Raw genomic sequence first — 23398 nt, forward strand, 5'->3', positions numbered from 1 at the left:
AATTTCCTTCCCGTGTTTTAAGAGTAGTCAAGTGGAGGCTGGGCACGGTGGCTCACGCCTGTAATCCCAGCACTTTGGGAGGCTGAGGTGGGTGGATCACGAGTCAGGAGTTCAAGACCACCCTGGCCAACATGGTGAAACCCTGTCTCTACTAATAATACAAAAATTAGCTGGGCGTGGTGGCATGTGCCTGTAGTCCCTGCTACTCAGGAGGCTGAGGCAGGAGAATCGCTTGAACCCGGGAAGCAGAGGTTGCAGTGACCTGAGATTGCATCATTGCACTCCAGCCTGGGCGATAGAGCGAGACTCTGTCTCAAAAAAAAAAAAAAAAAGTGGTCAAGTGGCAATTTGTAATCTATGGATAACAGACGCTTCAGACTTCATCTTGCAGAAATCTATTTAATGGAAGTGGGCCGCAGTATGTTTCACTATAATTAGTTCAGGGATCTGTCAACACTAGGTGCAGAAGAAGCCACCATCTTTCTTTCGGGAGTAGCCTCCATTGGTGGCTGCAGTGTGAGGGGACACTGGAGAAAAGAGAAGAGGAAGTGGACTGAATTTCAGATCCTTGGCCTTTCCTAGGAAACTTTAATCATCAATACATTTGTGGGTGCTGTGGAGAAGCTTCTCATAACAGCTGGGAAAACCGGCATATGGAGGACTGATGGGAGGTAGTTATAGGTCTTCCACCCCCAGGTTTTTGCCCTAGCTGTAAATGTTTGTCTCCTAGACCTAAGGCTGAGCAAAGACGCTCTGAAAAATTGAATTAATTTCCTAGCTCTATAGTCAGCATGTCCCCTGGTATTAATCTGGTACTTGCCAACTTAATCGTTGCTTTCCAAGACCCACAGAAATCCCTCATCTTCCCTCCTGTCCAATCACCTTAAATCCCTGATTCATGGGTCCATTTAGAAAGACTCCCCCACTGCCCCATCTGCTTACCCAGTCCTCTAACCCTTACCTATGGATCCCTGGATGCTGTGGATGGACTCCTTTTGAGGGTTGATCCAGTGTCTGATGTTAGCCAGGAAAGTGATGGGTGGAGTGGGAGGGGTTAAAAATTCTCCAGGGAATCGGATCTTGGTTCTAGAAGAAGGCATAAGGAAGAAAAGTGGAGAGTGAAATCAATCAGAGAAAGGCGAGGAGGGCAAGGTAGTTGCATGTGATCTCAAGAATAAAGCAGCCAAAGACTCTTTTTACCTCTGTGGGATTAACCAAAGATTTTGTTTATACAGATGAGCACAATCTTGGGGGATTTCTGTTCATCTTAGACAGTGAAAATACAGAAACTATATTATAGACACAGATGTAAAAATACAGAAATTTTTATACAAATGGGTACCTAGTGATTATCATTTTCCAGGTGACATTTTACCTTATATGACTGGATGGCAGCATGTTTAGGCTGGAGAGGCTCTGCCTCTACCACTTACCTATAGATATCCTGCGTGGTTTTCTGGTTTAACAGTATCTCACTTTTGTTCTTGAATGTCCCAGTGTGGTGGTTGTACAAGGCTGCTAAGCGGAAGTCCAGGTCATCCTTTGGTATCTACAGAAGTCAGTCCCCCCAAGGTTAGCTCAGCCACCTGTGTCCCTACTCTAGTCAGGTTCTATTGTGCTCTACTCTTCCCCAAAAGTATAGTGAAGGCTCTCTTGGGCCTGAAATCCACCAACTCCGTACACACTAAATTGTTGTACATGATAACTCTTGTTGATGTGGAATTATCTTAGGGTTAGGTCTAGGGCGTGGTGAGCTCTCACTGGAGACTCAGGAATATTGTTCCTGATATAGGCTTAATGAACTTTACCTCATTCATGTTTATATTCAGTCCTTGTTTTAGTCAGAGAATGAGAAGGTTTGTAAAGTCATTTGCTCTAGATAACTGCCTAGAGCAAAACCTAAGCCTTCTGGCTTCCCAGAGGCCAGATAAATTGGTTTTTGGCTTTGAATTTGATAGAATCTTGGGTTAGAGACAAAAGGAAACGTACTGAAGCAGTTAGGGACAGACTAAATTTCTCTTTTTTTTTTTTTTTTTTGAGATGGAGTCTCGCTCTGTCACCCAGGCTGGAGTGCAGTGGCGCGATCTCGGCTCACTGCAAGCTCCGCCTCCCGGGTTCACGCCATTCTCCTGCCTCAGCCTCTCCTAGTAGCTGGGATTACAGGCGCCCGCCACCACGCCCAGCTAATTTTTTGTATTTTTAGTAGAGACGGGGTTTCACCGTGGTCTCGATCTCCTGACCTGGGGATCCGCCCGCCTCAGCCTCCCAAAGTGCTGGGATTACAAGCGTGAGCCACCGCGCCCGGCCTGGGACAGACTAAATTTCCAAAAGAATATTAAGGGCTGGGTGCAGTGGCTCATGCCTATAATCCCAGCACTTTGGGAGGCCGAAGTGGGAGGATCGCTTGAGGCCAGGAGTTTGAGATCAGCCTGAGCAACATATCGAGACCTCATCTCTTCAAAAAAAAAAAAAAAATTAGCTGCATGTCATGGCACATGCCTATAGTTTCAGGAGGCAGAGGAAGGAGGATTGCCTGAGCCTGGGAGGTTCAGGCTATGGTAAACCATGATCAGGCCACAGCATTCCACCCTGGGTGACAGGAGAAAAAAAAAAAAAAAAAGCCCTAAACAGCTGCAAAGAGGAATAATATTTCAATGCTAGGTACCTCAGGATCAAAATAGTAGGCATCCCGCCTCATGGAAGTAATTGTGGGGGTTGAGTTGAGCCGACTCCAGGGTTCCTGCTGCTGAGCAAGGTGTGTTGGGTTCTTGTATGGCAATTTCTGCAAAAGAGAAACCATATCCAGGACAACCTGGTTACATGGGAAGCCTTGCTGATGTGGTTAGCTTCAGTAGCATCCCCTTATTCCATCCGGTTTTGTGTTTTTTGTTTTGTTTTATTTTTTGAGACAGAATCTCACTCTGTCATAGAAGCTGGAGTGCAGTGGCGTGATCTCGGCTCACTGCAACCTCTGTCTCTTGGGTTCAAGTGACTCTTCTGTCTCAGCCCCTCAAGTAGCTGGGATTACAGGCATGTGCCACTATGCCCGGCTAATTTTTGTATTTTTAGTAGAGACAGGGTTTCGCCATGTTGGCCAGGCTGGTCTTCAACTCCTGGCCTCAAGTGATACACCTGTCTCAGCCTCCCAAAGTGCTCAGATTACAGGTGTGAGCCATCACACCCGGCCCCATCTGGTTTTATTTGAATCTCAGACATCTGCAAAGAGAAGAACGGTATGGAGCAAGACTCCCCAGCCTCTTGATTCTAAGTTTTCTTAGTGAGAACTGACAGAAACAGGCCAGGAATATAGGAGAAGGTGTAGAGTGGGATGAGGGGAGTGAAGAGTTGGGAGCAGATAGGAAACACGATGAGCTCAGGTTTAGATGCACTGAGTTTGAAGAAAAGGTGAGACATTATAATGCAAATAACAGGTAGAAAATTGGAAGTGTAACTTGTTGGAGGAGAGCTCAGAAGTATTGGTTGTCCACATGAAGTAGTAGCTGAAGCCTGTGAAATGGAGTCAGGCCAAAGGAGAAGAACGGGTTCGTGAGGATTGTACAGTATTATAACTGGGAGTGAGGAGGGCCCTAGATAAGCAATCAGAGACGAAATCAGGAGAATGCAATGTCTAAGCAGGTGAGAAAAAGATTCCAATAAGCAGGGAAGGGTCATTGATTGCAGGAATGGCAGAAAAAGTCCACTGGACATTAGTCCTCTCAATAAAACTCCACAGGCATGAATGTAAAAAGCATGTAACAGATTTCTTCATTATATGTAAAATGCCATATTCACCACTGTATCCCCAGTTCCTAGCACACTACCTAACACATGGTATTAAAAAATGGTTGAATCCAATATATCATTTGACTGAATTCCAGTGAGTGCGACTAACAACCTATTAGAACTCTCGCTTGGCGCAGTGTCCCACCCCTGTAATCCCAGCACTTTGGGAGGCTGAGGCAGGCGGATCACCTGAGGTCAGGAGTTTGAGACCAGCCTGACCAACATGATGAAACATCATCTCTACTAAAATACAAAAATTAGCTGGGGATAGTGGTGGGCGCCTGTAATCTCAGCTACTTGGGAGGCTGAGGAGGGAGAATCGTTCGAACCCAGGAGGTGGAGGTTGCAGTGAGCTGAGATCGAGCCACTGCACTCCAGCCTGGGCAACAAGAGTGGGACTCTGTCTCAAGAAAGATAGAACTCTCATTAGACCTATCCAACATTGTAATCCTCCTTCCCCCCAATATGGCAAAGTGCTATGTGAGCCATACCTTTTTTTTTTTTTTTTTGAGACAGAGTCTCGCTCTGTCGCCCAGACTGGAGTACAGTGGCATGATCTCGGCTCATTGCAACCTCCGCCTCCTAGGTTCAAGCGATTCTCCAGCCTTAGCCTCCCGAGTAGCTAGGATTACAGGCATGTGCCACCGCATCTGGCTAATTTTCGTATTTTTATTAGAGATGGGGCTTCACCATATTGGCCAGACTGGTCTCGAACTCCTGACCTTAGGTGATCCACCTGCCTCAGCCTCCCAAACTGCTGGAATTACAGGTGTGAGCCACCGCACCCCGCTGTGAGTCATACCTTAATTGAACAGTGTGTATCAGGCACTGTGCTATCACTGAGAAGAATGAAGTATGAAAGAAAAAGCTACAGGTATTTGATGCCAGCACAGGCTCAGTTATCCTTTGATGTGGCCCTGGGCAGCACTCCTCCCACTCTCCTTGAAGACCACTTAAACCTCGTCATCTCTGTCAGCAGAAGGATGAGATTGTCTTTCACTGAGAAAGTCCAGACTGTCAAGCATGAATGCCATCTTTACATCCACTTTCTTTCCATCTCAGGGAAAGGAAAGTCCCTTTTACTCAAGAATAATCCTTTCTCCCCAGATCCACCCTTCCCCGGTCTTCTGAAACCTGTTACCATTCTGCATACGCTCTCTTCTGACACCAGCCTCACTTCATTTCTTTGTCGTGGTCTAGCTACCAGCCTATCACCTTCCCTACAGAACCAGACCTTTTCAGGAGTCAATATTTCTATCTCTACTTCCTCACTCACCATTCCCATACTCTCTTTAGCTCACTGCCGTCTGGCCTCTGCCTCAAGCACCCCCTAAAACTGCTCTTGCTAGTTATCAATGATCTCTGTGGCCAGGTCAGGTGGATCCTTTCCAGGCCTGATCTTATTTGAACTCAGCTGTTTCTCACACCATAATGCTGATTCCCTCAAATGCCCTCACCAAGCTCTGTGGGCCCAGCTCCTCTGGATTTTCCTCTTATTTCTGGCCTTTATCTCTCAGCTACTGTCTCAGCTCCACTTTCTCTCTATCCCTTAGACAGTGCTATTCTCCAAGGGTCTCATTTTTACTTTTCTTATGCTCACACCCACTGGATGAGCTGATTCCCTTCCACGGCTTCAACTACCATATGGGTACCATAGCTCATATGGATACACAGCTCAGTCATACATCTTCAATCCAGAACTCTCAATCCTGTTGCCTACTATTGATCTTCACTTAAATATCCCACAGTCACTACAAAAACATCTACATAGTTGATGTTTCTCAACATCTTTCTCCCCAAACCTGCTTCCCCAGGATGCCCCATTTCAGTGAACCCTCAGAATTAAACCCTTAGGAACCTAGCAGTTACCTAGACTCACCTCCTCTCTTGGGGCCATATCCAGTCAGTCCCCAAGTCCTGTCAGTCCTGCCCTGTGCATCTTTCTCACATCTGCACCTGATCTCCACCCCCTGTGGCACTGCTGTAGATCTGTTACTCTTCCTCCTGGAGATCGCCTCACCTGCCTGCTAGCCGATCCCTCTTGTCTCACTCTCATCCTATCCAGTCTGCCGCCACTTGTGCTTCCTAAAACACCCATTTGATTGTGTCACTGTGGTACTTAAAATCCTGCTATGGGGCTGGGACCCATGGCTCATGCCTGTAATCTCAGCACTTTGGGAGGCCAAAGCAGGAAGATCACTTGAGGCTAGGAGTTTGAGACCAGCCTGGGCAACAAAGGAAGATCTTGGTTTTACAAAAAAATAAAATAAGAATTAGCCGGGTGGTGGCATCACCTGTAGTCCCAGCTACTTGGGAGGCTAAGGTGGGAGAATTGCTTGAGCCCAGGAGTTCGAGGCTGCAGTAAGCCAAGATTGCACCAGTGCACTCCAGCTGGGGTGACAGAGCAAGGAGACCCTGTCAAAAAAAAAAAAAAAAAAAATCCCACCATGATTCCTCACATCCCTAGGATGAAACCATAGCTAGCTAGCATGGTGTACACAGCACACCCAGCCCACCAAGGGCATCTGTCCAGCTCTGATCTCTGAGTGCTACCATTTCACACCTACACTCCAGCCCTTCTGGACTATTTGCAATTCCCCAAATAAGCCATTCTCTCTCTCCTTTCCATGTATTTGCACCTGCTGCTTCCTTTGCCTTGCATATCTTGTTCCTGTTTCCTTCTTCCTAACTCACATTCTACCCACTCCCTCACCTGGCCTACCTAACTCATATTTGGACATCAAAATGCATCTGCTCTGTGAAGCTTTCCTTTAAGTTCCTGGTTCTCACAGCACCCTACACACAACTGTGTCACAACATGTGCTATTGTGCAAGCATTTTTGCTATTGTCGGTCTCTCTTTACTACCAGAGTTCCTTGACAGCAGAAGCTACATCTAATTTATTTATATATCCTTGGTGTTTAGCAGAGTGTCTGGCTTATAGTAAATAAGTATGGAATAAATAAAAAGAGGCTCTTAATATTGTTATTAGACCACAATTACCACTTAATTCATCTTATTGTGCACCACTTCAAATATCCCAATCACTTCTACCAGAAAAAAAGATCATCTAAGTTCCGAAATCAGTGACCACCATCATGCTAAACACACACGTAACAAACACATTGTGGCGTTAACCAGAAGACAGAGACAGTGTGAACACAGATGTATAAAGCATGACCTCTGCTGGCTTTCAGAGGATTCTCTCCCACTCCATATCTCATTTCTCTTCAGAGAACAGTCTTCCAAACAGGGAAGTGGGTAGCTTGAAGGAACCTGGGCCCTGCCATAACTTATACTCACAATTGATTTGAGCTGCCAGAGCCCCTTGTTCCTCTAGACTAGAGCTCTACTTTCCTCTGCTCAAAAAACGCCTCTGAAACGTTAGCCAACCTGAATATGGAGATAGGGAGGCAGGCAGAAAACAGACTTCCCTGGTACCCGACCGAGTGTCTTCACCAGAGTCCTTCATGTTACCATCTCTGCTCATCACTCAGACAGAAAGAAGACTACTGGCGACCCTACTGGGAATCTGCGCAAGAAACCACAGTACCTTGGAAGCCCGCAGTTCTCCTAAGTAGGAATCATCGTTATCTAATGTAGGCTGCTGGAAAGGGTCCCGGGTGGGAGGCATGGCTAAATGCCTAACTCTTTTAAGAGGGATGGGAGGCCCGCTCAGCCGTAGCACAGCCTCACTCGCATAAGATCCCGGGTCCCAATTGTTTGGAACGCTGGTTTCGGTTGCCAGGCAACTGCGCAGCCATCTATGATGGAGGAATTCCCTCCGAGGAGGGCGCCACCTGGCGGCTGACCGCGGGAGGCCCCTGGGGAGGAAGCTCAGGGGACTGCAGAGGGAACGCTCCGTTGAGCGGGCCCCGAGCCTTGGAATTGCACTCCTGAGCCTCGGCGGAAAAGTGCTGGCCGCTCACCATCAGGACTTCTGCAAAAGACTTCAGTTGATGAAAGAGGTCCTGCAAGATGACCCAGAAATTTCCTTCTCCCTCGCGCCTAACAAAAGGCTTTCAAAGCCATGAGAGAATGAGGATGTCAAGAGACCCAAGAGGGCCGGGCGCGGTGGTTCACGCCTGTAATCTCAGCACTTTGGGAAGTGGAGGCGGGCGGATCGCTTAAGCCCAGGAGTTCGAGACCAGTCTGGGCAAAATGGCGAAACCCCGTCTCTACAAAAAGTAGGAAAAAATTTAGCTGGGCTTGGTGGCACGCGCCCGTTGTCCCAGCTACTCTGGAGGCTAAGCCAGGAGAATCTCTTGAACCCGGGAGGCGGAGGTTGCAGTTAGCCGAGATCGCGCCACTGCACTCCAGTCTGGGCTAGAGAGTGAGACCCTGTCTCAGAGAGAGAGAGAGAGAGGCCCACGTGCGGTACTTGGAAAATTGAGGCTAAGGCAAACTCCTTGCTTAAACTCGGATCAACTACAGTGTCAGGGCTTCTCTTCTAGCCGGTTGTAAAAGCACGGATGGATTTGGCGGGATGTAAGATCTCCAGGAGTGGCCTTCGTAGGAGGGAACACGTACTGGGGCCTCTTCCAGGCGACGACTTCTGGAGGGTGATCTCTCCATCTTCTTTCTCTCGGTTCACACGCCACGTGTGCAACATCAGAGATGCTCATAAAATAACCCCTGGCCCAAAAGGGCAGTAGAAAACGGAAATTTGTTGGCTGGCTTGGAGGATGCTTCCACCGTGTTCTTCACACGAGCCCCAGGCCTGCCTGTTGGGCCGGTTGCGCACCCCGGGCGCGCGCTCTCACGCGCCCACGCCGCGCGCACCAGCGGCGGCGGCTGCCATGGCGACCCGCAGGTGAGCGGCAGAGGCGCGCGTGGTCCCTGCCCCACCCGCACGGAGCGAGAGAGGAGGCGGTTGTCAAGGCGACGTGGGTAGGAGGAAAGGACGGAGGGAGGAGGAAGGATGGGCGGTGTTGGCGTAGCTGCAGGGAGGTGACTGGAGCGAGCCTGGCCCCTTGCATCCTTCCCCTGTGTACCTCCCTCCCCTTTTTTTCCGCCTTCTGCCAGCAGAAGCAGCAGCCGCAGCACCTGAGCCGCTACTGCCGCTCACTCAGGACAACGCTATGGCTGAGCCTGGGCACAGCCACCATCTCTCCGCCAGAGGCAGGGGAAGAACTGAGAGGCGCATACCCCGGCTGTTGCGGCTGCTGCTCTGGGCTGGGACCGCCTTCCAGGTGACCCAGGGAACGGGACCGGAGCTTCACGCCTGCAAAGAGGTACTGCCGCCCCCCTACCCGACCCCGCTTTGGTCACAAAAGTCTTGGATCCAGGCGGAGACCTTGGGGACCCAGGCGCAGAGAGTTTCAGACGCCACGGAGTTTAGATTTCTTTGGGGATGAGGCGTGGGGGGATGGAAGAGGAGCCAGTCTGGCGTCATGAGGAGGCCAGCACATTGGAGGACTCACAGATAGATCATCCTCACAGATTGGGATGCTGAGCTCAGCGAGAAAGGTCCCAGCCCCAAGACGGGGAGCTACCTGGGTACCTGAACTCAGAATGAGGGAGGAAGACGAGTTGTTTTCCAGTTAGGATGAACTCACCTTAAAAGTGGTTGACAACAAAAGATTATGCACAGAGAAACAAAATAGGAAGAGGAAAGGAGAGTAGTGGGAGAGGAAAGGAGTTAGGAAGGCCAGAAAAAAGTACCGGAGCGAAGTGGTTTTATCATGACTACACAAAACGGAGTGTGAAGGTGGGAGACGTGCGAGAGGGATGATAGGATTCCAGCTCTCTAGTTCCTTGTTTATTAAACATCGGTTAGTGCAGACTGTAAAATGTGGCTCCTCCTTATAGCTTGGCCTCCCCGCAGCGTACTATGTTTAGTGTACCTGACAGTACACGACTCACCTTTTTGCAGATTTTGAGTTCTTCAATATCTGTGTTCTGCCAACCTCTAGTCTCCTTCTCTGACTTAACATATGTCAAAGTCTGTTTCAAGGTATTTCCAATATGTTGGAAGCAGAATTCAGACAATAGATAGTCAATCTCTTATAACCAAAAATAGCTTTTGAAAAGTCATCTTGGAGGAAAGCAAAAGGGCACTAGCAGCAATAAAACTAAGTCATTTCTATGTTACTGAAATAATGATATTTGGTTGTGCTCTGAGCAACTTTTTTAGAAACCATATGGCAGAGGCAACAATAAGATATTTACAAGAACTACGTTGGGGAAGGCAAAATAAAAGTTCTGTTGTTTCTGTGAAATGTGAAGGACTTCATAAAAAGTCAAGCATCTAGCTCTGTAAAAATAATCCCAAATATCAAACTTGGCTAAGGTTTTGAGAGGTTAGAATATATATATAGATAGATAGATGTATTTTTTTTTTACTTTAAAAAATACATGTTTTAAAATAGAAATGAGGTTTCAATATACTGCCCCGGCCAGTCTCTAACTCCTGGGCTCAAGCGACCTCCCACCTCGGCCTCCTAAAGTGCTGGGATTATAAGAATGAGCCACTGCGCCCAGCCCAGAATATTTTTTATAAATTGTTAGTGTGAACTGATTGGTAACAACTCCATCCCATATGGAGATAAATTCTTATAAAGATGTTCTGTGTCTACAGCACTGCAGGTCATAAAGAAGTCAGGTGTGCGGGGGAGGATTTTTGTGTGAATAAAGATAGTTGATTTTGAAGATTCATGAATACGACATAAGTGACCCCGGTGAATGGGACTTTTGATAACCTGTATTAGCCCCAATGACAATCTGCCCTGGGCCATCTACATTTCCACCCAGCCACATTATGACCTGTTTTAGAGATCGCAGGGAACAGTATGATCTTATCAGTGACTCTGGCTCACCGGCCCTGATGGCATGTGGTCTAACCAACCAAAATAATGAGACCAAGAAAGCCCACTTGCCTAAGAATCAAACAAGGGAGTTTCCTGAGTGGAAGGTAAGAATCATACAGTTTAACTACCAATTCTTGTTGAGATCTTTGTCAACAATGGAAAATATGAGACATTTCAGATATTAAGCACTTCTATTATCTTGGTTTGGAGGAAGGGAAGAATATTGATACTTGAGAACTTGAACTTGTGTACGAATTTTGCCTTTGGTCCTGTTTGAATAACCAATATTTGCCTAAGCAAAAGGTCTTGCCACAAAGTGTAAGCTTAGGGTAGTGGAAAGCTATGGAGCTCAACCTACCAGAGTTTCAGTCCTGTTACTTACCACATGGTTTTTGGATTTGTAGAATGGGTATCAAAATAACACCTACCTCAGAAAGGATTGCTTTGAGTATTGAAATAGAAAATACATTGGAAACACAAAAAAGAGTTACCCACCCTCCTTCCCTGTTCAGCTTCTTTCCCATTAGATCCACACCCCATGCCAGATTGGAAATGGCTTAGGAGGCATGCCCATTTGCCACAGGCGTCAGCAAGTCCTGTTTACATTCTCCTTGAGCAAACAGTGGCCATTGAACACCCTCAACTCCAAAACAATCAGGGAGAGAATAAACCCATTATTGTAGTATTCATTTGGCAATATGAACTGATCAAACAAGTTTGGGGGCTTCCAACCCCAAATGGTGAAAAACCAATTCAAGGTAGACCAGCTCTTCTCTGTTCTTTTTTTTTTTTTTTTTTTTTTTTTGGTGAGACAGAGTCTGGCTCTGTTGGCAAGGCCAGGCTGGAGTGCAGTGGCATGATCTCGGCTTGCTGCAGCTTCCACCTCCCAGGCTCAAGCAATTCTCCTGCCTCAGCTTCCCAAGTAGCTGGGATTACAGGCGTGTGCAACCACACCCGGCTAATTTTTGTATTTTTAGTAGAGATGGGGTTTCACCATGTTGGCCAGGCTGGTCTTGAACTCCTGACCTCAGGCGATCCACCCGCCTCGGCCTCCCAAAGTTCTGGGACTACAGGTGTGAGTCACTGTACCCGGCCACTCTTCTCTGTTCTTAATCTTCATATGAATTTCTCGTGAGCTGATGTTGGATGTTGATGGCAGGGACTCTTATCAGGCCAAGGCTGACCCTAATGACAACAATATTGTTCCAGCCTTGTTCGTGAAAGCTGAGGCATCCCTCCGGATGTAATCAGGAAACAGAGAGGTTTAGCTTGAGGCCTAAACTGAGGTGGCAGAGAAGTGGGAGTTCTAGACTGCTGGACATGTGCTGGGGCTTGGCATTCCTCTCACAGTTTTATAATAATCAGGGTCACAAATGGAACTAAACATCCTGTATGATATTTGTTTTCATGAATCATTTCTTTAGCCCAGGCTAAGTGCTGACTGCGAGCCAAAGGAGCGTTTCCCATGGCGCAGTGAAGCAAATCAAACCAAAGAGGAGCAGAAAGCTGCCTTTAACACGCTCTACCTTATCCTGAGGCTCCAGGGCTAATTGCCCTCGAAGGGGTTCCCCAGTCTATATTGAAAAGCCCATGGGTTAGGAATCTAGCAGACATGGATCGGAATAAAATTTGTTGAATGAGTGATGCCATTTAATAAGGATGCTACTTTGAGAAGTTAATTAACTTCTGTCAGCATCAAATTCCTGATCTGTGAAATGGGGATGGTAATACCTATCTCATAGGGCTGTTGTAGGAATTAAATTAAATAAAATAACACATGCAAAGTGCCTAGTGTATACCCTTGGTATATCGTAGGTGCTTAATAAACGTTGGTAGGAAGAACAGTTAAGTACACAGATAATGACATATAAATGATGACATAAAATTAACATGTGGTAAACAATGCAGGAGTGGCAATATAGAGGATGATAGGAAAAGAAAGAAGAAAACTAATTCAGGGCAGGGCACAGTGGCTCACACCTGTAATCCCAGCACTTTGGGAGGCCGATGCAGGTAGATCATCTGAGGTTGGGAGTTCAAAACCAGCCTGGCCAACACTGAAACCCTGTCTCTACTAAAAATACAAAATTAGTCAGGCGTGGTAGTGCATACCTGTAATCCCAGCTACTTGGGAGACTGAGGCAGGAGAATCGCTTGAACCTGGGAGGCGGAGGTTGCAGTGAACTGAGATTGCGCCACTGTACTCCAGCCTGGGCAACAAGAATGAAACTCCATCTCAAAAAAAAAAAAAAAGGAAGAAAGAAAATTAATTCAAACAGTTGGCACTTGACCTGCTTCTGTGATAATCAGTAGCATTTCGGTAGGCAGAGATGGAGGAAGGGTGTTTTCTAGATAGAGGGAGGAGCTTGACGAAAGGTCCACATGTGGAAAATGCAAATGATCCTGGGACTTGCAAGCAGACCAGCTGGCTGAAATGTGCAATAGTGTGAGCTACAAAGTTGATAAGGTTGAAAAATTTTGAAAAATTCTAAACTAAGTGGAGAATCCCTGAAGGATTTCTGGCAGAGATAGCAGCCTAAGCAGAGTGGATTAGCATGAATATAAAGTAAGCATGGTTGAGGTGGGCCAACAGATGAGAGCAGAGAGATGAGGCAAGGAGACCAATACCGAAGATGTTACTGAAGTCAAGGAGGAGTTTAATAAAGCGACTGCACTGGGATGGGGGCAGTGGAATACATGGAAAGGCGTCCGTGTGAAAAACATGCTGACGGTAGAGGTTAGAGGATTTGGCAACTGATTGATGGTGTAGGGTGATGGTGACGGGCGGGTCAAGGATTTTTGTCAGGATTTTAGAGTGGGAGAATGGTAGGAGTTACTATCCAAAATGCAGAAAGAACAGCTTTAGGGAGCAGAGGGTTCCCTGTTCTTAGTTCTGATGTCCCTGGGATCAGCCCCTGTAGTCAGGGGAGAAAGTCCTGAGCCTTTGGCATGCTACTTCACTTCATGAGCACAGTCAGTGTCTAGGCTTTTCTATTTCCTCCTGTATTTGCTTCTTCTTCTTCTTTTTTTTTTTTTTGAGACGGAGTCTCGCTCTGATGCCCAGGCTGAAGCGCAATGGTGTAATCTCCACTCACTGCAACCTCCGCCTGCCGGGTTCAAGCAATTCTCCTGCCTTAGCCTCCCAAGTAGCTGGGATTACAAGCGCCCGCCACCATGCCCAGCTAATTTTGTATTTTTATTAGAGATGGGATTTCACCATGTTGGCCAGGCTGGTCTGTAACTCCTGACCTCAGGCGATCCACCCACCTCGGCCTCCCAAAGTGCTGGGATTACAGGAGTTAGCCACCACGCCTGGCCTAATTTTTTTTTTTTTTTGAGACAAGATCTGGCTCTACTGTGAAGACTGGAATGTGGTGGTGCCATCTCAGCTCACTGCAACCTCCCCACTCCCAGGCTGAAGCCATCCTCCCACCCCAGCTGGGATTACAGGTATGCACCACCATGCCTGGCTAATTTTTGTAGTTTTGGAGAGACAGGGTTTCTCCATGTTGCCCAGGCTGGTCTCAAACTCATGAGCTCCAGTGATCTGCCTGCCCCGGCCTCCCAAATTGCTGGAATTACAGGTGTGAGCCACTGCACTCAGCCTGCTTTTTTTTTTTTTCACATGTATGTCTCTCTAAACAATCTTATTTAGATCTGTTTTTGACCTTTATAAAAATATATTGCATTGTATATAGAGTTATAACATTTGCTTTTCTAACTCAACACTAAGCTTCTAAACTCATCTACGTTATTGTATGTTACTATATTTTGTGCATTTTCGGTGTTGTAAAGTACTCCTTTGGTGAATATTCCACAATTTAAAAATTAGTTTTCCTGTTAATAGACATTTGGGTTTCCATTGTTTTGCTATTTCAAACAATGCTGCTATGGACATTGTTGAACCTGTCTTCTGGTGTGCAGGTACATGTTTCTTGAAGGTATAAACCTAGAAGTGGGGTGCTGGGTTGTGGGGTGTGTACAGATTCATCTTTACAGGAGAATGCCACATTGTTTTCTGAAGTGAGGGAATTAATCATAATTTATTCTTCAGTGACTCCAGAGATTGGGATTCTATTAAGGACCTTAGTCACCACTATGGTCTGATGTTTGTGTCCCCTCCAAATTCATACATTGATACCTAATCCTCAATGCAATGGTATTAAGAGGTGGGGCCTTTGGGAGGTGATTATATCCTATGGGATTAGTGCATTTATAAAAGAGAGCTGAGGGACTGGGCACCATGGCTCATGCCTGTAATCCCAGCATTTTGGGAGGCCAAGGCAGGCTGATCACTTGAGGCCAGGAGTTCAAGACCAGCCTGGCCAACATGTTGAAACCCTGTCTCTACAAAAAATACAAAACCTAGCTGGTGTGGTGGTGCATGCCTGTAATCCCAGCTACTTGGGAGGCTGAGACACGAGAATTGCTTGAACCCGGGAGGCAGAGGTTGCAGCAAGCCAGGATCATGCCACTGTACTCCAGCCTGCGTGACAGAGCAAGACTCTGTCTTAAAATAAAATAAAATAAATACAAGAGGCCTGAGGTAACTTTTTGCCCCCTCCACTATGTGAGGACACATAGACAGCACTATCTCTGAGGAATGGGCCCTCATCAGACACCTAATCTGCTGGTGCCTTGATCTTGGACTTCCCAGCCTCCAGAGCTGTGAGCAATCAATATCCATTATTTATAAATTACCTAGTCTATGGTATTTTGTCATAGCAGACCAAGCAGACTAGGCAGTCACTTTAGCCCCAGACATACTAAGTTAGGGCTTAACTGTGGGGACACTCTCCCTTCACAAGTAATGCCATTTCTTCAGAGCTCTTGGGGTTCATGTTTACCTACACTTTTACAGCTTTCTTCAGTTTTCAGTTTTGTAATCTGACGTGTCGCAGGTAGGATGAGTTTTCTTCTATTTTGGAAACTGGATAGATGAATTCTCATTCAGATCACTCACTAAATAGAGTCTAGGTGAAAGCAACTTCTAGGGCTAGGCTTCTGGAAATTAGTAGCATCTTAAGGTGTCAAGGTAAGTACCATCTTAGGGTAAAACAGAAATGTCACTCAATAGGAGATATCTACTGCTGTCTATTCTATCTGAGAGGAGCCTTAGCTATTGTAACGTCTTTCAGGGAAGTGTCCTGTGGGCAAAAATAACTCTTCGTATCCAGATTTGGTACAGTTTACAAAATTTTGAAATTTTTGGTACTTTTTGTGTCCCTTTTTGCATTCTGTATTTCTTGAATTTTTTTTCAATTTTTTTTTTGAGATGGAGTTTCCTTCTTGTTGTCCAGGCTGGAGTCCAGTGGCGTGATCTCGACTCACTGCGAACTCCACCTCCCGGGTTCAAGGGATTCTCCTGCCTCAGCCTCCCAAGTAGCTGGGATTACAGGCATCTGCCATCACTCCCGGCTAATTTTTGTATTTTTAGTAGAAATGGTGTTTCACTATGTTGGCTACGTTGGTCTTGAACTCTTGACCTCGGGTGATCCCCCCCCCCCCACTCAGCCTCCCAAAGTGCGTGAGCCACTGTGCTTAGCTTTTGAATTATTACAATAAGAAAGTATCATTGTTATAAAAGCAATAAGGTTATTTTCAAATAGTATTCAATAGGCCAAAAGGGAATATGGAAATAACAGCCTTGAACTCCTGGCCTCAAAGGATTCTCCTGCCTCAGTCACACTTTAGAGTTTCCCTTTACATTCAGGAAGAATCCTGAAAAGAGGGGTTAATGCTGCCTTAGACACTGGAGGGACTAAACTCTGAGAAAAGAACATTACCAAGAACTATCCAGCCCTGTGAAATTTAGACAATTTCTGCAAATATGGATCTTTCATACGCCAATGGCCCAATAATGGAGGTCTTCTTTGCCTGTGTATTACTTTTTTTTTTTTTTTTTTTTTTCGAGACAGAGTCTCTCTCTGTCACCCAGGCTGGAGTGCAGTGGCATGATCTCAGCTCACTGCAACCTCTGCTTCCCGGGTTCAAGCGATTCTCCTGCCTCAGCCTCCTGAGTAGCTGGGATTACAGGCACCCGCCACCATGCCCGGCTCATTTTTGTATTTTTGGTAGAGACAGGGTTACACCATATTGGCTAGGCTGGTCTCAAACTCCTGACCTTGTGATCCACCCACCTTGGCCTCCCAAAGTGCTGGGATTACAGGCATGAGCCACCACAGCTGGCTTTTTTTTTTTTTGAGACAGAGTCTTGCTCTGTCACTCAGGCCAGAGTACAGTGGTGCAATCTCAGCTCACTGCAGCCTGTGCCTGTCGGGTTCAAGCGATTCCCATGCCTCATCCTCCCGAGTAGCTGGGATTACAGGCGTGCACCATCACACCCTGCCATGTTGGCCAGGCTGGTGTTCAACTCCCAACCTCAAGTGATCCGCCTGCCTCTGCCTCTCAAAGTGCTGGGATTACAGGCGTGAGCCACTGTGCCCAGCTTCAGATAACCTTTCCATTAAAAAAAAAGGCAGGATGCAGTGGTTCGTCCCGGTGATCCCAGTACTTTGGGAGGCCATGGCCAGCAGATTGCCTGAGCCCAGGAGTTCAAGACCAGCCTGGGCAACATAGCAAGACCCCAACTTTACAAAACAGTTTTAAAAATTAGCTATGTGTGGTGGCCCACGCCTGTAGACCCAGACACTAGGGAGGCTGAGGTGGGAGGTTCGCTTGAACCCACGAGTTAAAGATTACAGTGAGCCATGATCAAGCCACTACTCTCCAGTATGGGCAACACAGTGGGACTCTCTCTTTAAAAAAAAAAAAAGAGACTGGGTGCAGTGGCTGACACCTGTAATCCTAGCACTTTGGGAGGCCAAGGTGGGCAGATCACTTGAGCTCAGGGGTTTGAGACCAGCCTGGGCAACATGGTGAAACCCCATCTCTACTAAAAATACAAAAATTAGCTGGGGGTGATGGTGTGCCCCCGTGGTCCCAGCTACTTGGGAGGCTGAGGTAGGAGGACCGTTTGAACCCAGGAGGTTGAGGTTGCAGTGAGCCATGATGGCACCAGAGTAAGACCCTGTCTCACAAAAAAGGTAGGAGGATCTGTATTAGTTAGCTTTTGCTGTATAACAATCCACCCTGAGGCTTATTGTCTTAAACAGGACCCCTTGTTTAGCCCACAATCCTGTGGTTTGACTGGTCTAGGGCAACGTGGCTGATCTATGCTGGGCTCCCTTGTGTGACTGGTCAGCTGGTAGATTGACTGCAAGCCAGATTACCTAAAATGCTTTACCCAGAGGTCTGACATTGACAGGCTGTTGGGAGCCCCTGCAAAGTCATTATATAGGGGCATACATATGGGGATGGGAAGAATTTGTTGCCATTTTTGAAGCATACCACTAGGAAAAGCAGAGTTGATACAAATAACCAACCACTCCAATGGACCTATAGTTATAAATTTGGCTAAGTACTAGGAAAGAAAAGTAAAGGATATGAGAGATTATTACAAAGACACCTACTTTACAGTATGCCACAAGATATTTTATATACTTTCAGCATCTTTCTATAAAGATGACATATGAACATTTTTAATTACCATATCTGTTGGTATAGATCACTGCTTTAGGAATGCAGCAGGAAAACTACAGCACAGTAATCAAATTGTATACTCAAGGAAAAGCATACAAAGTGTTGATTTGAATGAGATGAACTTTAAATTTCTCTATTCCCTTTTGGCTTATTGAATACTATTTTAAAATAATCTTACTGTTTTTGCAACAATTATACTCTCTTATTCTAACAATTCAAGAAATACAGAATGCAAAAAAGACCACGAAACTTACCCAGAATTTCATAATTGGTTAAACTCATTGTAAACATTTCATTTTATCTTTCCAGCTTTCTCTCCATACTTATAGACTTTCTAGACTTCGGTATGTATGGATATAAATATATACTTTTTTTGAGATAGAGTTTTTCTCTTGTCGCCCAGGCTGGAGTGCAATGGCATGATCTTGGCCCACTGCAACCTTCACCTCCTGGGTTCAAGCGATTCTCCTGCCTCAGCCTCCCAAGTAGCTGGGACTACAGGCGTGGGCCACCATGCCCAGCTAATTTTTGTATTTTTAGTAGAGACAGGGTTTCACCATGTTGCCCAGGCTAGTCTCAAATCCCTGACCTCAGGTGATCTACCCTCTCAGCCTTCCAACGTGCTGGGATTACAGGTGTGAGCCACCATGTCTGGCCATAAATATATAATTATCCATAAGTGTGATTATTCCACACATGCTCTTTCATAACCTACTTTTTTCATGCAATAATATTGCAGGAGGCATTGCTACATGTTAATAAATATAGGTCTACATCATCATTTTTCTCTTTAAGAGATGGAGTCTCACTATGTTGCCCAGGCTGGAGAGCAGTGACTATTACAGGTGTCATCATGGTGCAGTATAACCTTGAACTCTTGGGCTCAAGGTATCCTCCTGCCTTAGCCTCCCAAGTAGCTGGGACTGCAGGCTTGTGCCACCACATCTAGCTACTTTATTATTTTTAAGGCTGCATAGAGTTCTGTAGGCTGTATATAATATAATTTATATAACTAACCAATTCAGATAACCAACCAATTTCTATTAGTATAAACAATACTGAAGTGAACACTTTTGCATATATAGTTGTAAACATTTGCTCAACTGTCATTCAGTTAACTCCTTAAATTATGTTCTTAGAAATGAGGTTTCTTTGACCAAGGGCATATATATTTCATATTGTTCCCTGTTTCTCAATTTATCTTTTGGAGAAATTGCATCAATTTTTACTTCTCTTTAACCTTGCACACCGTCACCTTTTCTCACACCCTTGGCAATGCTATCAACCATTTAAAACTTTCATAAATTAATAGGCAATACACATACATACTTCATTCTTGGTCCATAACTGAGGAATCCCACCTGTTTTCAAAAGGACCCTACTGGAGCTCCCAAGTGACCTCAGAGCATTTCTAGGGGTTATTACTTCAATTGAGGGAGATTTTCTGGCTCCTCACTCTCCCACTTTTGATTCCTTGTGTGTGGTCTCTCTTTTTTTTTGAGAGAGAGACAGAATCTTGCTCTGTTGCCCAGGCTGGAGTGCAGTGGTGCAATCTCGGCTCACTGCAACCTCCACCTCCCAGGTTCAACTGATTTTCCTGCCTCAGCCTCCCAAGTAGCTGGGATTACAGGTGCCCACCAACATGCCTGGCTAATTTTTGTATTTTTAGTAGAGATGGCGCTATACCATTTTGGCCAGGCTGGTCTTGAACTCCTGATCTCAAGTGATCCACCCACCTCGGCCTCCCAAAGTGCTGGGAGTACAGATGTGAGCCACCCTGCACAGCTGGTAATTTTTTTTTTTTTTTTTTTGAGACGGAGTCTCGCTCTGTCACCCAGGCTGGAGTGCAGAGGCGCGATCTCGGCTCACTGCAAGCTCCGCCTCCCGGGTTCACGCCATTCTCCTGCCTCAGCCTCTCCAAGTAGCTGGGACTACAGGCGCCCGCCATCACGCCCGGCTAATTTTTTTGTATTTTTAGTAGAGACGGGGTTTCACTGTGGTCTCGATCTCCTGACCTCGTGATCCGCCCGCCTCGGCCTCCCAAAGTGCTGGGATTACAAGCGTGAGCCACCGCGCCTGGCCTAGCTGGTAATTTTTGTATTTTTTTAGTAGAGATGGAATTTCTCTAGATGTTGGCCAGGCTGGTCTCGAACTCCTGACCTCAGGTGATCCACCACCCTTGGCCTCTCAAAGTGCTGGGATTACAGGTGTGAACCACCACGCCCGGCCAAGCAGTCTGTTTTTTGTTTTTTTTTTTTTTTAAGGCAGAGTCTTGCTCCGTCGCCAGGCTGGAGTGCAGTGGCACAATCTCGGCTCACTACAACCTCCGCCTCCCGGGTTCAAGTGATTCTCCTGCCTCAGTCTCCCAAGCAGCTGGGACTACAGGCGTGCGCCACCACGCCTGGTTGTATTTTTAGTAGAGATGGGGTTTCACCATGTTGGCCAGGATGGTCTTGATCTCTTGACCTCATGATCTGCCTGCCTTGGCCTCCCAAAGTGCCAGGATTACAGGCATGAGCCACCACAGCTGGCTTTTTTTTTTATTGTATTTATTTTATTTTATTTTAAGACAGAGTCTTGCTCTGTCATGCAGGCTGGAGTACAGTGGCGTGATCTGGGCTTGCTGCAACCTCTGCAGCATTCAAGCAATTCTCATGTCTCAGCCTCCCAAGTAGCTGAGATTACAGGCATGCACCACCACGCCCGTCCAAGCAGTCTGTTTTTAACTCTGCACAATCTGGATACACAGTTTAGCACTTCCTAGGGTGATAAGAATTCATCTTCATACATAAAAACACACACACCAAGCAAAAAACACCACCACTACAGCAAGATGACACTAATGAGCAATGTAGTCTTCACTAAGGACTTTTTTTCCAGGAGGAAAAGTTTTAATTTATTCACAGAAATAGAATTAAAATCCCCGTACATCATTCTTAATCTTCCAAATCCCTTCTCAGCTGCTTCCCCTCCACCCAACCAGAAGTAAAATGTTCCACCCTTCTCCCACACTACGCCAGCCTCCTCTCTTCTCTTTCACATTTCCCCACTTAGGTGGTCCCAGGGAGAAGCTCATTTGGCTTGAAAAGCCAAGTTGATACTCATAAATAACCATTCCAATCGACTTGCAGTTATACATTTCGTTAAGTGCTATGCAGGAAAAGTGAAGGATATGATGAGAGATTATTTCAAGGAGACTTAGATGGGGAAAGTGAGAGCAGGCCTTTCTGAGGAGTGAGTTTAAGCATGGATCTGAAGGGTGTGGAGGAGTTGGGCAGGCAAAGATAAGGGACAAACTCAGCCTGGTGCTCAGAGGATGGACAGAAGGCCAGTGTGGCTGAACCACATAAACTTACACTTGTAAAATAAAAAAGTGCAAGGCCAGGTGCGGTGGCTCACCCCTGTAATCCCAGGTATGATCCTTAAAAAACAAAGCAAGCAATACAGGAAAGTACAAGTAAAGAAAATAAAAATTTACCCCAGTTTTCATCACTCAGAAATAATTCTAAAAAAGCACTTTTTTTTTTTTTTTTTGAGATGGAGTCTCGCTCTGTCACCCAGGCTGGAGTGCAGTGATGCAATCTCAGCTCACTACAACCTTCGCCTCCCGGGTTCCAGCAATTCTCCTGCCTCAGCCTCCTGGGTAACTGGGATTACAGGCACGTGCCGCCACGCCCAGCTAATTTTTGTATTTTTAGTAGAGATGGAGTTTTTTCATGTTACCCAGGCTGGTCTCAACTCCTGACCTCAAATGATCCGCCTGCATTGGCCTCCCAAAATGCTAGGATTACAGGTGTCAGCCTCCGTGCTTGGCCTGTAGCATGGATTTTTAATGAGATCATTAGCCCTCTCCATCTGTGGTCAGCTGACGGGCTCGAACAGCTTTGGCTGTGGGGAAGGCGAAGAGTGCTCATTTTCACCAGGGTATCACTGAGACATGGAGGGCCAGGCTCAAGAGCTTGCCTGCTTTATCAAGCTGCCAGCTTGTCCGGATCAGGGCAGATGGGCTGAGTGGAGAATTCTGCCAAATTTTTTGAAAATAAGTCAAACTCATCCTTTCCTCAGTCTGTATTGTCCCTCTGGTGAGTGATAAAAATTGGGCTGTTTGTCGCATTTCTTTCTTAAGCTCTCCTTCTATGTCATACCAGATAAAAGAACACAACAGATAATTATAGTTAGTGCTTGACAGCTGCTGAAAATATGAAAATACATTTTCATATTTCCTGGGCCCTCCATTGTTCAAATTCTTTTTTTTCTTTTTTTTTGTTTTTGAGATGGAGTCTTGTTTTGTCACCAGGCTGGAGTGCAGTGGTACAATCTCGGCTCACTGCAACCTCCACCTCCCAGGTTCAAGCGATTCCCCTGCCTCAGCCTCCCAAGTAGCTGGGACTACAGGCGTGCGCCACCATGCCTGACTAATTTTTTGTATTTTAGTAGAGATGGGGTTTCACCATGTTGACCAGGATAGTCTTGATCTCCTGACCTTGTAGTCCACCTGCCTTGGCCTCCCAAAGTGCTGGGATTACAGGTATGAGCCACCTCACCCAGCCTTCAAATTCTTTCAAGTCTGAGAAGGCTGATATGACGTTGTTACTTTTTTATTTTATTTATTTATTTTTTTGAGACAGGGTCCTACTCTTCACCCAGGCTGGAGTGCCGTGGCACGATCACTGTTCATGGCAGCCTTGAGCTCCTGGGCTCAAGTGACCCCTCCCATATTAGCCTGAGTAGCTTGAACTACAGGCACATGTCACCACACTCGGCTAATTTTTAAATTTTTTCAGAGACTAGGTCTCACCATGTTGCCCAGGCTGGTCTCGAACTCCTGAGCTCAGGTCATCCTCCCACTTTGGCCTTCCAAAGTGGTGGGATTGCAGACATAAGCCACTGTACCCGGCCTGCTTTTTTTTTGTTTTTTTTAAGTCTTTTCTTTGAGACAGAGTCTCTCTGTGTCACCCAGGCTAACATGCAGTGGCACGATCTCAGCTCATTGAAACCTCCGCCTCCTGGGTTCAAGAGATCCTCCAGCCTTAGCCTCCTGTGCAGCTGGGATTACAGGCACATGCCACCACACCCAGCTAAGTTTTATATTTTTAGTAGAGACAGAGTTTCACCATGTTGGCCAGGCTGGTCTTCAACTCCTGACGTTAAGTTATCCACCTGCCTTGGCTTCCCAAAGTGCTGGGATTCCAGGCATCAGCCACTGCACCTGACCTTATTAAAGGTACTTTTAAAAGATCCACAAAACTATGCAGCATGAAAAA

General features: G+C 46.2%; 2 protein-coding genes across 9 annotated transcripts in view; one reads left to right on the forward strand and one right to left on the reverse strand.

Annotated features, from left to right (window-relative positions):
* Positions 1-379: 379 nt before the first annotated feature.
* CFAP276 (cilia and flagella associated protein 276) lies at positions 380-8513 on the reverse strand. 5 transcript variants are annotated; one of them, XM_063624444.1, is made up of 5 exons: positions 8314-8513; positions 2666-2782; positions 1434-1549; positions 962-1086; positions 380-527 (listed from the first exon to the last, which is right to left on the reverse strand). In XM_063624444.1, the coding sequence occupies exons 1-5, from the start codon at positions 8356-8358 to the stop codon at positions 457-459; spliced, it is 474 nt and encodes a 157-aa protein (XP_063480514.1). In that variant the 5' UTR covers positions 8359-8513; the 3' UTR covers positions 380-456. The 5 variants fall into 5 exon arrangements, with proteins under 5 accessions (XP_063480514.1, XP_063480512.1, XP_063480511.1 ...); XM_063624442.1 differs by having other exon boundaries at positions 2666-2812; XM_063624441.1 differs by lacking the exon at positions 8314-8513 and adding an exon at positions 7337-7503.
* An 85-nt stretch (positions 8514-8598) lies between these two features.
* ELAPOR1 (endosome-lysosome associated apoptosis and autophagy regulator 1) overlaps positions 8599-23398 on the forward strand; it is a 92323-nt gene continuing 77523 nt past the window's right edge. For 2 of the 4 annotated variants that reach the window (XM_063624434.1, XM_063624435.1), the window contains exon 1: positions 8680-9017. In XM_063624434.1, the coding sequence (XP_063480504.1) occupies positions 8865-9017 (153 nt within the window). In that variant the 5' untranslated portion in view covers positions 8680-8864. The other 2 variants (XM_063624432.1, XM_063624433.1) reach the window with 2 other exon arrangements.

Source organism: Symphalangus syndactylus, chromosome 12, assembly GCF_028878055.3.
Source record: "Symphalangus syndactylus isolate Jambi chromosome 12, NHGRI_mSymSyn1-v2.1_pri, whole genome shotgun sequence".
Taxonomy (NCBI): Eukaryota; Metazoa; Chordata; class Mammalia; order Primates; family Hylobatidae; genus Symphalangus; species Symphalangus syndactylus.